This window comes from Macrosteles quadrilineatus, unplaced genomic scaffold (genome assembly GCF_028750875.1).
Source record: "Macrosteles quadrilineatus isolate MER2022 unplaced genomic scaffold, UCM_ALF_1.0 Scaffold_1__1_contigs__length_201487025, whole genome shotgun sequence".
NCBI lineage: Eukaryota > Metazoa > Arthropoda > Insecta > Hemiptera > Cicadellidae > Macrosteles > Macrosteles quadrilineatus.
The window spans coordinates 31,268,220-31,284,350 of NW_026542594.1; the positions used below are offsets into that span (position 1 = coordinate 31,268,220).

At 34.7% G+C, this 16,131-nt stretch overlaps 1 protein-coding gene across 3 annotated transcripts in view; it reads left to right on the forward strand.

The window, feature by feature from the left end:
* The window catches only part of LOC128981962 (uncharacterized), a 206,328-nt gene that overhangs the window by 178,961 nt on the left and 11,236 nt on the right, over nucleotides 1-16,131 (forward strand). For all 3 annotated transcript variants that reach the window (XM_054400977.1, XM_054400972.1, XM_054400987.1), the window contains one exon: nucleotides 2,416-3,558. In XM_054400977.1, the coding sequence (XP_054256952.1) occupies nucleotides 2,416-3,558 (1,143 nt within the window). The remainder of the gene's footprint in view (nucleotides 1-2,415; nucleotides 3,559-16,131) is intronic.

The window sequence follows — 16,131 nt, forward strand, 5'->3', positions numbered from 1 at the left end:
GAGTTGATACAATGTCGTTAACAATGTTTACATTTCTGTTGTTTACAAATATAACCTAAAATATCGTGTGATTAGCAGCATTTCCATAATGTACTAGTATTGTACTAGGTAATACAATTTTGAGGTTAGCGAACAGATAAATCTACTAGCATGTGCTTTTTCTAATCCCTATTTTAAGTAACCCATCCATAAAAAGTCACCCTATTTTAAGTTGATTTTGGGGACGATTTAGAGAACTATAAAACGGCTGTTTTCCGAACAGTATGATGAAAATTATTGTGTCGACTGTGCTGATGGTTTTAGGACGTAAGTTTTATTTCACACAGTTTTTTGGCAATGCTGTACTCATTTGTAGCTAAGGCTAAGATTTTTAAGTTCATTGCCGCAGAGTTGTTTTAGTAATGTGATAAAATGAGAAATCCATGTTAACAATACTTTCCTTTATAGAAAAATGCATATTAAATCATCTTTACATTAATCTCCTAACATAGTCCATGAATCTTTCCGTATCGCATAAAAGATTAAATGTACGCAAAGCAACTTCAAACTGCCCAATTTAACCAAACAATTGCTGTCTTATGAAATAACTTCGAAAACCGTACTAAATACCTGGCTGATATTTGACATAATCGTTATTTTGAGTGAGTTAGGATTGTTTGACTGTTTGGTGGGAGAATACATTTCTTGTCGTAGATTCCACCTTGCCAAGGGCCGTGTCAATGTGTCAGTCTCAGTCTACGTAGTCGTGTTGCTTGGAGGCGGAGAAAGTCGAGATAAGTGAACGGCAACCTTCACCTGACCTTGACAATCGAGAGAGATCACAACTATCAATCAACAATGGTCATAACACCGTTTATTACGCTATTAAACATAATGGAGATAGGACTCCATTGTTTTCTGAAAGTGTAACAGGGTTTATGGGGTAATCGGGCTTAAAATACATTATACGATTTTTAACGTTACATAAGACACAAGTAAACAAGAGATTTAGATCAATATTATTTCACGATTACATAATTTGAAGGTTTTATACTTGAGTTGAGAATGAAACTTGAAAGCCAACGTTTAGTATGAGTACCACCAGCCAAACATTCTAACACTTGTGGCAAGTAATTACAATACCTAGGCATGTTCACCCGATAATGTTGCAAATTATTCTTAAATGTAATTTAATAATACCTATACGAAATACATGCGAAAACATTAAATAGCTCCAAAACATACCAGTTTTGAGAGTATGATCAATATTATTCATTAAGAGTCTACGCCAGTATAAAACTATGTCTTACGAGGGGACCCGTGCGTAGGTTTTGCAGTCTAATAGGGCCCAAAACTTGATTTTGAGGTCAATATGTCCACTGCACTAAATATATATATACTGTAATTCCCATTTACTTACCTTTTCAAGATTTTGTTTATTTTTAGAACAGTTCTTAGGTGATCAGAACTAATAATTTACAATAATAGTTGATTTTAGATATTCAATATTAATAATTGATTTACATACCTTAATCAGGTAACAGTTGTCAAAAAGTAGCAGTAGTAGTATTTCAAATACACGTTCGCTACACTACTGTGAAATCGCCTACTTTCGTTATATGTTTTTTACATTCCAAAATTCATTATTATATTGTTAATGACTCAAAAGAATGTTTACTATGAACAAGTGATGTTTACTATCTTTTTGGATTTTTCCAACATAGACAAACAAGTATTTGTTGTTGAACTAGACGCGCCAACGCCGTTTTAAGTAGAAGCATCGACTATTGGATACTGAAGTAGAAGGCCTAACCTAAAAGCTGTTATTTGTTTAAATGTTCCTAAAACTGTAAGAAATAAATATTTCAATGACTGTTTTTTATTAGTCTTTGTTGTGTAGTGAAAAGTAAAGGTCAAAACACGAGTGGAAGAGGGTCATTACATATATCTCATTTCACACAAATGGTAGAACATTCTACATTCTAATAAAAATTGGTGACAGTTGTTCCATATACAATAGATGGGCTGTCTACTTCATTATCCAATAGTCGATAATCCTACTTCAGGAACAGCTGTTAAACTACAATTATTCATAACAACAACAAAAAGTTGTTACGGTCCAGCATATAATTTAAACTTGAGGGTGGCAAAGCTCTGAAGGATATTACCTTTTTAACCTCTCAAATCATTAGCAGGTGTGCTAGATCATAAAGCACACATATCTCCAACAATACTAAATCATAAAACACCATATTTATACAGTTTGGTGGTTTTTAAAGCTGTAGCTTTAAAATCACACATCGATCGTAAAAATCGGCTAAGTAGGGCTGCTAGGAACGGCGTGTAACAGAGAACACCCCTAATGTATTAAGTATACAATACGTGTATACTTAAACAAAATTTAGTGTATTCAATCAATATTATATCTTGTTGCAGATAAACAATACAGAAGAGCCAGATGACGGAAGAGGATCTGGGGGAGAAGAAGAGGAGGAGGTGCACAAGTCAAGCTCCCAGCATTACACCAAGACTAAGGACCAGGAGTTCGTAGACTACTTGGCTGACGGAAAGAGGATCGGGCGAGAGATGAGGTACGAGGCGGAGAACATGGAGGGTGACCGCCAGGGGGACACGGGACTGCTAGAGGATCCGCAGGAGTGGGACAGTCTCAGTACGAGAATACGGAAGATGAGGAGGAACAAGCTGCATCAGCTGCAGAGAGAAGGGATAGCGGGAGCCAGCCCCATAGACAGGAAGGACGCGCTTACCAAGAAACCACTCGATTTCGACCAAGAAGAAGAAACGAGGAAGGTGGAAACGTCAAAATGGTTAGAGCATCATTTCGGTAGCGAATCTAGATCTTCCAAGGATTCTTTAGGAGACGATGACGACCTTCCTGCGACAGGAACGTCGACAAGTTTCATCAACGTGACTATGAAGTCAACCAAAAACGGAAGCAAAGTGAACGGAGTAGACGCAGCGAGGAATCTTAGTAGTTCGTCCAGAGTGTTTGTGTCTTCCCCGGAAGCGGAAACTCCCCCTCCTCCTCCTACAACGTACTTCCAAGGGATCAGCGAGTGGAGGAACTCCAAGGAAACATCGAGAGAACCCGAGAGGCCCGCGAGAACCTCCGTCACCTCGCCAGGACTGTACAAAGACAGGGTACAAGTGTTGCCCACAGGGCCGAACCACACGTTTACCCCGTCAAAGTCTTCCCCGAGCCCTCCATACCCGTCATCTAGTCTAGGATCGAAGAACTTTCGTGGCAGTCAAGGTTCGAATCTAAACCTGAATGGTAGGAACAGTTCCGGTCCTGAGAGTTCTTCGCCGTTCCAGTCTATTACGGAGAAGCACGTGTACAACAGGTACTACAGACAAGAGAACGGTTCTTCTCCATCCCAAGACAGGGGATCTCCTTACGAGAGGTCTGCCTCACCCCACAACCACAACTCACACCCGAGAGCGGTGAATGGCAAGACTTCCTCGACAGAGGAGGAACCTCATCGTCCGGCGTCCCCCAGGCACCATAGACGATACAACGGCCACAGTAGTCACAACGGACACAACGGACATGTGGAGGTGAGTTGACATTAGCTTAGAGTCACATACACTAAAGGAACAGGGTTGTTGATCACGTTTAAGTGTGCACCTGTATACCCACTGTGTTGATGGCAGAAGTGTTGAAGCAGCAGGTTGACAGAAGTCTATTTAGTCGTAAATCACAAATCATTTTACAGTTTAACTTAACTAATTAATTTGTATCGTAACATTTATATGGAATCTTTTTCTTTGATTTACACAGAGAAACTAATCCTATTATGTTTTAGTTTGTATATTTCCATTTCGGTATTTATAGTATCCCCTACCATACCAGTTATAAAATACTTCCACAGTATTTTCGTGAAGTAAATTTATAAAGTTTGGAAAATAACGTTTTCAGTATAAATGAACGTGTATACGTTACTTCCACGTGTACAAAGAAAAACAATTAACTATTGAATATAATTATATCTTACTCGTAGTACTACAATAAAAATATAGGATATTCTGTGTATTTAAGTAGTATCTGAAAATAGTAAAGACTTGGCGCATGAATATACAATTAGACTAATTAATTACAGTGTTTATTTTCCTAATCGCTTTGTCATAAATCATGGTAATTTATTCGGCTGGACCCTGAAACAGTACACCAACATATATAAGCAGTATGCACACATCAAAATATAAAATGGAGTGCAATTCTCTATATAGTAATAAAATACAATTATAGTGCCCTTTTCTATGAGTTTATTAGTTTCTAAACCAAGACTTTTTCTTAAACAAACATATTTTGTTGGTCATCAAATGTTAAGAAAATTTAGTAGACGATGCCATATATTTTATATTTACGTTTCATTAAAACCACAGAAGCAAAAGATGAAAAAATTATATCGTCATAATTATACATTATTATAAAAATTGACTTAACCAATATTACTCCACGGCTGTTGATATCAGTAGCGCCTGCAATTCTACCAACACCTTTGCGCTACCTACTTGTCGTGCTTTCTACATAGTTTTAGTTTTGAAGGCGTCGAGACAACTCTTGTTTAATTTTTTCAGAGTCAATAACATTAACAAATTTGCAGATATTATCCAACTGAGAGGATTTTGTTCATGCTTTGTGACTAAAATAAATTGAATTTGACTTATTTGTTCAGAGAAGGATTCTATTTAGCTGTTTTAGTTATAAACAGTTTTAGTATTTAATAACTAGCTGTTTGCCCGTTCTACGTACGGGAATCTTGCAGTAAGTTGAAACCTTATATTCAGAACAGGAGTTGGTTTGCATATTTAGTGTGCATTTTTTCAGATATGCTGCCAAAACTACTACTGTTTAGGAATACATATAAACCTTCGCAAATACAATATCTGACAGTTTCAAAGCCAAAACGAATGCTTCGCAATTAAATGTCACCCGATCGTGTTAGTCCATATATTATATCTAATGATAAAAGGACTTGCTTTATAGATATATGAGGCATATCCCTAAGGTAGGCCTGTAATTGAAAGTTACTTTTCACACTGAAAATACCACCTCAACCTCACTACTGCACACTTTATTCGGGTTGAAATTTTCATTAACAAAGGTGATCTTGTCTTTTCCACGAAACACTGAGAAATAAAGACATTAATGCGTTACCAACCGACATACACACACAAATAAAGAATTGAATTAAGGGATTTGCTACGCTGTAACCAAAGCAAAGTAGTCTACAAACAAAATAATTATTTGAAAGTTTTGATATTGTCATCAAATTTTATGATAATGAATTTTTCAAACTATGATATTGGTGTAAATCCTTTGGCAAATATTTTGGTAAATAAATACACAGTTTACGAAACAGTTATACGTTACAAAGCCAAGCTTTAAAAAATCATGATGGTTTGCTAACAAAATCTTTCACTAATGTTTGATCATTTTCATAGGATAAACTAACATTTTGGAGTCCAGACAGAAAACGCAAAAATTATACAGTAAGACATCAATTAAATTTAATAAGAAATAAGGTGCAGCACTAACGATAACTATAGTTGTAAATAGTGACGTGTTTGTACGTCAAAATGATTCTTACTGCTACCACCGGTTCTAAGGAAAAGTAGCAGTACCATAAACCAACGTTTACATTTATGAAAAGAACTATAGTACTTAAGAACAATTCAAACTGTCCATGTAATCAACCTGTATTATTTGTGTTAATCCGTTGGCAAATATAAAAATAAATAAATACACAGGCCACAAAACATGTAACATTTATGTTAACAACGTAATGCTTTAAAAACTCCCTATGGTTTTCTCAAAAAAACTTTCACTTGATGTGGTGCAGTACCGTAGTTATTATAATCTCACTTGGTTTTTTTTTTAAGTTTTCGAAAATCAAAGTTATTTCCCATTAATAGCATTATTTGTAATTAACTTTTAATTTATAACTTTAAATTTGTTTATATTAATGACAGTTTGAAGAAACCACCTTTATCCAAACAAAGGTTTCTTATAAAATATTACGTAATCTCTAATCGATAATCGATACATATATCTAGCAAACATTCGGAGGAAATGTGACAAAAAACTCACAAATCTGGGGTTTTGGACGTTTGTAGTTTTACTTCCTAAGTAGAACAAATGTACCGATATCGTTGTCGAAATGTAAGTAAGTAGAAACAAAAAATGACACTTTGGAAAAGCGAGTTTAGCAACATCTGTAAATTAAACCTCTGTTACGATCACAGTGAAATCAGCAAGTTCTTCCAAGATCGCAGCAACATCCCCGATCACCCACTGCAGTTGTGATTTTTTACTTTGCACTTTACACAACTGTCCTTGAAGGGCCAAAAATGAGTGCGGAAACCTTTTGATTTAACCTGATTTAAACCTTTTGGTGATGACGATTTAAAAAATTTAAGTTCCCCAGCACTAATACAACACTGATTCACGGTATTTTCCCCGGTTATAAAAACTCAAGAACACTCGTTGCACTTGCGATTAATTAAACAGATTAAGTAAGGCACAACGTTTCTAATCTCACTTGGTTTGGATGTGCTGACAAAACTTGATCGGAAAATGGTTGCGGTATTTGTAAACAACTTTGAATGTAAACATATCAGTCACAGCTAGAAGTGAGAACTAATCCAAACAGCTGATCGTTATTTCATCAAATGTAATAGGAAACATTGGGAGAAAATTTGACAAAAATCAAACAAAATTGGGTTTTTGATGGTTCGTTATTTTGTTTTCAAAGAAGCCAGGCCATGTTTTTATAGCCCACGACACTCTCACCAATCCAGTAAATACAGAAAAACGATTAGAACCTTGATCGGTACTCTAGTTTCCTAGGAGTAGGTCGCGTAAAATGACAATTTGGCGTTACAGACAGAGTCAAAGAATGGACAGACAGATATACATACAGAAATTGAGATAAGACTCGTTTCGGCTTTCTTAGGCTATGAAACGTAAAAATAACCAAAAACTGCATGATTCTAAGCAATGTACAGACAAAACTGTAATTTTATTTATATAGATGTTAGTAATGTTTATACAAATGTGTATATATATTTGTTATGATTTTTATGTAAAGAAACAAAATACAAAAGCACTATTTGGTGAATTCATTAAGATAGTTGCTTAAGGAATACAAGCCCTACCTATGGACTATATTACTTATCTACTACAGTACTACAACTACTACAGTATACCAGGTGGCGCCCTGTGGTTCCTTGTACAGTACAGCTTCGATTCTTACTAACCAGATACTTACTTAAGCACACTTACTAATCTGGGTATTAGCTTGCGAGTAAAAGGTTTGTCATGAGTTTAATATGTATTGACCCTTTCAACAAAGCATTTTTTGCTTCCATACTTTGGACCATGTTTTATGTATATTTACCGTCTTGTGAGTAACATTATAAGCGTAAATATATGTTTTAAGTGTTATTAGAAGTTTTTTATTTACTTTCCGTAAATTTAATAACACGTACAATGCTGATCAAGAAGTTATTTAACTAAAAGATCAAACACCGCGAGTTATATCTGTTGCAAAAGTTGAACATAAAATAAAATAAATTAAGCTTTCTATATTATCTCACACGATTTAACTAAAGAGTACTCTTAATGAAAATATCACCTAAAGTATTGTGCTCATTTTTAGGTGTGTTTAGTACAGTTTCGGTTTTACAATTCTATTCAAAGAGTTACTTGAGCCAATCAAACAAACAAATACGCGTATCAATGAATAAGAACAATACCATTCTATATTTTCTGCTAATACAGTTTAAATGAAATATGTAATTACCTGACCTGGCCATAGTCATGCATGGTGGGTGAAGATGGTGGGCGTGGAAGCATGGGACATTTACAAGCTGATGTAGCAATCTGATAAATACACGTTTGGTTACAACAACAATCCTACAACCGACTAAATACTGGTGAAGTTACTGTACCACGCTCTAACATAAATAAACGTAGGTAAACTATTTTAATTGGGCAATAAATGTTGTCAGGTCGTATACTGAGTTCTAACTGAGCAACCAAAATTTTAGGCTGGCTTCCAAAACAAAAGCATTTTGAACTGAATTTTTTATTTTAAAAATTGCTTTCTGAAAATTTTCTGAATTTTTTGTAAATAGTGAACATATCGGATAAATAGATATCCTCATAATAAAGTTGAGTAAATTTCCCTACTGGGAAATAGCTATTTACTCCACGCTAAAGGTTATAGATGGTTTGGTTTAGAATCCTAAGATGTTAAAAAACCGTTAATTTCAAATGTTATTTATGAATTTTCTTAAAACATTTATACAGGGTGGCAAAAAAGACACGGGACGGTTAAATATAAAAAATAAATATATAGCTAGAAAATTTTAAACAATGTTACTGAGCATAAAAATAAGTTTAACACTTTCGTCGGTGATACGCTACTGCATCAAGAGGACGGTTCGCTAGGAGTCGGAAGAAAAATAAAAGCATTTGATGGTATGTCCATGAAATTTAATGTCTTTATGAGTGGAATACAGTGCAACAAACCCGAACTGAAACGGGCGACCGAGTCATAAATGGTAGCCTTTCAAAGATATGTTATTAGAATTCCAGAATTTTGCCAATACCATTGAGTTTTAATAACTGCACAAATTCAGGAAATCTTGAAACAGCTGCTAAATTTGACTAGGTTGTCAGTTTGAGCTTGTTTTTACTACAGGCATTGTTTATTTATTATTAATTATTATTTATTTTAACGGATATCTCCATTTTACAACCATACAAATCAAATCAGTACAACCATAGACAAAAAGTATTTAATTATTTTTGTCTATAGTACAACTCAGGGACAAAATTAGTGTGAGCTTAAATAATACTGAAAGTGAAAGACTAGAATACATAGTTAATAAATCTGACAATAATAACAAATTTTGTGCTTATAGACTAGAATAAATTCAACAATATAATAACGATGTAATAACGACAAAAATAACAATAACAAACCTACCAGCTAAACAACAACCGACAAAATGAAACAGGTATTCTAATATAAATAAATCAATTTGAAACAACAACAACAAAAACAAACCCACAAGCTAACAACCATTAACAGCTGATAAAAATAAATAATAGACTAATTGCATTCTACTTACTCTTACAGAATTTTAATTTTATGGGAATATCAACTTACGCTTCTTAAGATGTTCTTCTTACTCTTAGTGGGCCACCCCCTCTTCAGGTAGCGTATCACTGACTAATATATAAACTAGATGTTTATGCCCATTGCCCAGTAACTTTGTTCCAGATTTTGTAGCTCTATTTGTATTTTTATAATTAATGACCCAGGATTTTGTCCACCTTGTATAGACAGATCTTCACCACTGCCTAAAAATTCTAAAAGGGCTGCATACACTCATTTTCGCTGTAAGTCAATAAATAATATAAAAATAAATCAAAATTTCCATGGGGCTCCACTGAGGGTGCACGATAGTGTTTTGATCAGACGTTTTAAAATACAAATTATCGAGCATTATTTATTATCCTATGCCTAACGAATCTGTAACACAGGCCATTCATGCTAGATGGAAAGTTTCAAATCAATGTATACTAAACATGTACCAGTTCCATCAAGATTGGTTTACTAAGTGAGAAAAATTACGTTCTACAAATATGTCTCTAGAACTTCTTATACAACCGTTATTGCTGAAATTAAATTTTATTTTGACGAAATTACAGTTGCTGTAAATCTTTCAATAGTTTAATTTATTTTAAAGTTCAAAAATGGACATTATAGTGCCAAATCGATGTTATTCACTGTGCAACTGCGTGGACCTTAATAAAACAATTCAAAGTTTAAAAGATCCTTTCAATATAAAATGGATTCTTTGTGAGCAGACTAAGTTGCAGATCAAAATCAACCATAAGAATATCCAACGCAGAATCTGTTGGTCCTTTTATACAAATGGCGACGGGCCACACGCCTTCGTACGTTGCTAAATTCCACCTGACACCTTGACAAGCGGTGAGCCAAGATTTGATAGGAGGGATGTGTGGGGAGTGTTGAGGCGGTAGGGCGGGTCAGCTGATTGAAGGTTACATCAAGGTCACGTGGGATGTTCTCTCTCTTCATCTCGCAGTTTCCCGATCTTCCGTCTTTGTCACACAACAATACCCATTGTCACACAGTCGGCAACATTAATTGGACTAATCTCTGCTATTGTTCAGTTATCAAGGTCACAGTTCTACTAGATGTTTACATAGGGAGGTTTTCAAATTATAATTACACGAGCTGCTATACAGTACCCGTGCTTCCATCGGTGGGATTACGCGAAAGAGACAACACTGTTCTATAAATATGATGAATGAAATAGTTACTTGTGTATTATCATAGACTAAGCAACACTAAAGTATTTACTATAGAAACAAAACACTTACCGGTAATTTATCACTTCTTGTTGAAAATTTAATTTTTTAGTCAGATAAGGGGCTCAAATTCTTTAGGAAAGTCAGTTCAGTAAATAATTGACGCTGATGTGTTTTTAAAGATACTTGAACTATATGATTTAATTTGTTAATATAAGCAATAGATCCGTAAAAATCTAACAACATACCCTAGCAATAACATCAATTACTGTACTTTATATTGTAGATAGGTACATAACAAAAGTAATTTTACCCTTAATCTTTAATTTTAGTCAAGACTCTACCTGTGTGATATCAACTACAAAGAAAACTGATAGCAAAGTTGTACACAACTTTGTCTACCTTTTTAACATAACACACCCTCTTACTAAATAACTCACACATTTCTCCAATACTATCAAAATCCCTTTTAAATAAATTAACTAACAGATGTTAATTTTATGGACCACACCTTGTTAATTTAATTTGTAAACTTCGAAAGCCTGAATGCCTAAGCCTTTTGGAAGTCGGCCTGTAGGGCAGAGCCCTAGGGAATTCATTTATTGTAATAATTTTCGCAGATCTACACACTCTGTGATTCATTTTGAAGTGATATATGTCTACATTTTTATTTGGTCAATGGCCTTAAACGATGAACAAGTTTTATTGTATTTTGCTATTGTTGTGTTTTATTGTAATTTATATTGTTATTATAGCTGTTTGTTATGTTTACAAACAGCGGAACGAGGTGTAGTGTTAGATCGCAAACGTACGTTATCGAGCATTTGTCAATACTTCAAGACTCCACATAAAAAGTCCAGATATAGACCTACCTAGTGAACGCAATACTTTCGTGTTAGCAATAGTGATGTTTACAAGGATCGACTGATGACCTCACATAACCTCACTTTCTCCCTGTCTGGTTCCCGCCCTCGCGCAATCACTATGATGAGTTATCATCTGGCGACGACCATATAGGAACACTGCCTGTATTTACGAGTTATCGCGTACTGAATCGACAGGTCATTGGGAATATGTCTTTTACATTTACTACAGCCCATTTTATTTTTAAAAAATCACCACATACAGTAGTTAAATCATCATACATCTTTTGGAAGAATAATTAACGTCATTTGTAATGTTAAAGTTGTCCTTAAATAGCTCCCATTGGAATGTGACATGTTTAAACACACTGTACAGTATATACTCTCTCTACAGATACTCGCTCTCGCTGTTCGTGCGGCATTGCAGGACACATCACACATCAGGGACCAATCCTTTGACCGCAATAGGAGGATTCCAATTGTGTTGATGAGAAATGAAACTCAACTTACTTGTAAATGAAAACTATGTAACTACATAATATGAAAACTATATTGTTGTATCAACCACTATGAGTACGTAGGTTTGCTGATACAGGGAATGTAATAAATAGTGTCTTATTGAACGAATAATAGTTAAGAATGAAATATATGAATTCACAGAATTTGGTTAAAAACCCACTGATTATATAAGTGAGAAAGTGTGCATGTATGGATGGATGTTTGTGACAAGTAAACGTGAAAAATACCAAACCGCCACGGTTGAAATTTGGTATGAGATAGCCCACATATCCGATTAACATATAGACATATTCTTATCCCAAAAATCCTTTCGGGCTCAGCCCAAGTGGCTCTGGAGTTTCCCATGCTAAGTTGGTTAAAATATAGCCATAAACAAGCAAAAATAATAACTTGAGAATTTTAGGTTTTCAGTTTCCTTTATTTCTCTGTGACCATTAGCCGCACAACAGCGCTTAAATATACTAAATTATTAGTTTTTCAGCTCTAAAAATATATTTTATAAAGAAATTGACAATTTTTGGTTTTGGAGGAAAGATCATATCATTCGGGATACCCTGAATTGGTTGGGGAAACAAATTTTCATCCCATAAAACCTTCGACAAACCACGTTCCTAAAGTCCGATTATATTGGTTCTCAAAATCGTTCGAATAACCGTAGGTTTACAACACATTTGAACCAAAATTTGATCAAAATTGGATTGTTTTTACTCGAGTTACAAGTAGTTCTAAGTTGGACTACACGGTACAACCGATTAGTTAGATCGATGGTACAATAAATAAATATATGAATAAATACAATTGCAAAAGCGTATTCCTTATATGGCAAATTCACTAAAATTAGTACAAATTAGTCAATACAAGTGAAGTACCTCGACGTCCTCGACTGCTGGTCGCGCCTGCAAGCGGGCAGCAGGCAATATGACTGCTGCCTCCATATTGCCTACCCAACCCCTGACTATGGATTAACCACAGCCACCTCTAACTAATTAATTTACATTTGTATATCTACTACAGTGTTTTCAATTATGATATGCCAATAATAAAAAACATTATTGCAGTTTTGCAGATTCGTAGTTTGTACTGTTAACCAGTATAGGATACAATAGTATGTAATCAAAATTACATGACACTTCCCACGGTCGCATTTGTAGTTTGCCCCAATTACGTGATCTACAAGAGTGGCAACAGCAATTGCCCGGCCGTTTTACCTTAAATCGACTCATGAATATGATAATACGCTGATAAAATGCAAACTGAACGCACGAGCAGTTGACGCAACGTCAGTAAGGACTAATAAGGAGCCCGAGCCTGCCCTAGAGGAGCCCCGCGAGCCCACGGAGCTAAGAATGCGTCCTCGCACAATAGTCATAACCATGCCACGACCGCGTTGATATCAGCTGATGATCGGCTCAGCTGACATCGTGCAACAATGGGCTAAACAGCTGTCCGATGTTCGCTCGTACGACGCGCAGCTACTGCAAGACCAACTGGTCGTGGGTCGAGTCCCAGGTAGGTGTATGTTTCTTTTTGTCAAAGACTTATTTGGAATCTTGTTTTCGAATTGTTTGGTGGATCGGCTATTTTCGGAAACTTTTTGGGCGCAGTCCGGTTAAAAGTCCCAATTTTATTTTCAAATTATTTATCATATCTTAACAACGATTGTTGTTTATAACGTCGCAGGTGACAGGGCGGCAAAGGGTGTTATTGTGTTGCTTGACCGGTATTAGCGTTCGAACAAACAAAATGTTAAGATCAAATTACCCGCAATTTGTCATTAACGACATTCCTATATTTTACAAACACTTTTTTATTAAATTACCAAAACCACTACAGATTATATTCGCAGGGATTAGAACTAGAATGTTATTGACATAATTAGAACCAACAATTGTGAAAAGTGATTCTGCTATAAAAGTTGTGGTATTTTACTAAAAATAATATTTTCAACAATTCAAAATAGGATTTAAATACTAATACACACTTAATAACAAAGGAATTTTTGTGAAGTTTTTGAACGAAGTTTGACTGATATTATGAACTCTTTTTAAAAATGTATGAACTTTTCCCACATCCGTGTTCTTACAATGGAATTTAATACAAATCTGTATTAAAATGATTTAATCATTTCTTCAATATCAATTTTATACGTCGATTCTTATGTATGTCGCTTATGTACTGTGGGACTGTATATCTTATGCATTTCTTCATACTCAAACTCCACTTATACAGTTGAAGCAATCGTTTATAAAATGTTGCATGGTGATACAGACCATATCAGTGAGTACCAACATCTATATGGCGTTAAAGTATTCTCTCAGGAACCCACGGGGTCCCAAAGTTTCAATGTAATCTTTGGATGCGGTATTTTATGGGTGTATTAATACCATCAATACTTGGTTTCAGCAAAGGTTTCAGTTTAAACAAGATTTATTATTTACTAGTGGTTTGTAGGAACATAAGTCCCTAAAAAGTTAAATTTAAAACAAATTATTCTAATATTTAAACATACTGAGTATCAAATTTTCACTTTGTCAGGATGTATATATCCCTGTACACCAAATCTTTTGTGTAAAAAAACAGTCTCTTTGTTTGCGTTTGTTTATGTTATTTTCAATAATTTATTTAAATCATTCCAGAGGTTTAACTCTGCTAAAGTCAGCAAATATATGAACAAATACTGGTTTACTAAGGTAGCTTTGGTCTTGTGGTCGATGATAATAAAAAAATACCCCCGCCGCAGCAAACCTGCCGTCTAAGCGAATTTCCATTTGGCTGAATTGATTTTCAATCGATCTATTTAGATAACATTAGGTTTAACGAGTACCTAGGTTTGCTGCTACAAGGAAACTAATAAAGTGTGTATTTTAAGTAAAATAATTATTGCTTAGTAGAAAATGAATATATTTGCCAAGTTTGATCAAAAGATATCTATAAACAAGCAAACTACAACATTTTACAATATTCTCCATAAGAATAACATGGGAATTTTAAATTTACATTTTTTTCGTTTTCTCCGTAACCAATAACCGTACAAAAACACTTTGATATACTGAATTGTTTGTTTTTTTAAGCTCTTTAAGAAGGTTTAGAGAAAAATTGGGAAATTTTGTGTTTTGAGGGTCAAAAGTGAGAAAAACCAATTTTTACCCCATAAAACCCCCCATAAAACCCTGTTCCCATGGTCCTATCATGCTGGATCGCGAACTCATTCAAGTTAATCCCGCCTTACACCTTCAAACCAAATTTCATCAAAATCGGATAAAAATTACTCAAGTTATCGTGTTCACGGACACATATATATATAAATCTATATATATATATATATATATATATATATATATATACATATATAAAAATTTTTACGATTGGTGTTTTTGGCCTCTGGGGACATCAAAATGAAAAAGTAAATCGGTCCCGGGCCTAAGTCTTACCATGAGACCTACGGTAATAGCTACTTCCCTGTAGGGAAATTCGCTAATACCCCCGCCGCAGCAAACCTGCCGACAAAGAGAATTTCCATCCGTCTCAATTGATTTTCAATTAAATCTTTTTAATTAGCATTAGGTATAATGAGTACCTAGGTTTGCTGCTACAAGGAAACTAATAAAATGCATTTTTTAGAAAAATATTAATAGCTTAATATAAAATAAATAAATTTTGCCAAGTTTGGTCAAAATATACCCATAAACAAGCAAACAACAACATTTTACAATATTCTCCATAAGAATAACATAAGAATTTTAAATTAAATTCTTTTTTAATTTTCTCCGTTTCCAATAACTGTACAAACACAATTTGATGTAATAAATTTTTTTTTAAGCTTTTTAAAAAGGTTTAGAGAGAAATTAGGAAATTTTTTGTTTTGATGGTCAAAAATGAGAAAAACGATTATTCACCCAAACCCCCCGTAAACCCCCGTTCCCACGGTCCGATCATGCTGGTTCGCCATAATCATTCATGCTTATACCACCTTACACCTTTAAACCAAATTTCATCAAAATCGGACAAAAATTACTCAAGTTATCGCGTTCACGGACGTATAATATATATACATATATGAAAATTTGAACGAATTGTGTTTTTTGCCTCTGGGGTCATCAAAATGAAAAAGTAAATCGGTCCCGGGCCTAAGTCTTACCGTGCCACCTACGGTAATAGCTACTTCCCTATAGGGAAATTTGATAAAAGGCTCCCCTGATTGGAATTTAAAAATCATATGAAAAGGCATACAAAGGTGAGTTGAGAAAAGTCATGGTATCCCATTGACCAAACTTACAGATCGTGATAGTCAAAATATCAATAGATGTGTGGTATTTTTAACTCTGGTAATATTTAACTCATAAACAAAGTTAGTCGTACAGATCCATTTGTTTACTGCTAATTAACTAGTTACCT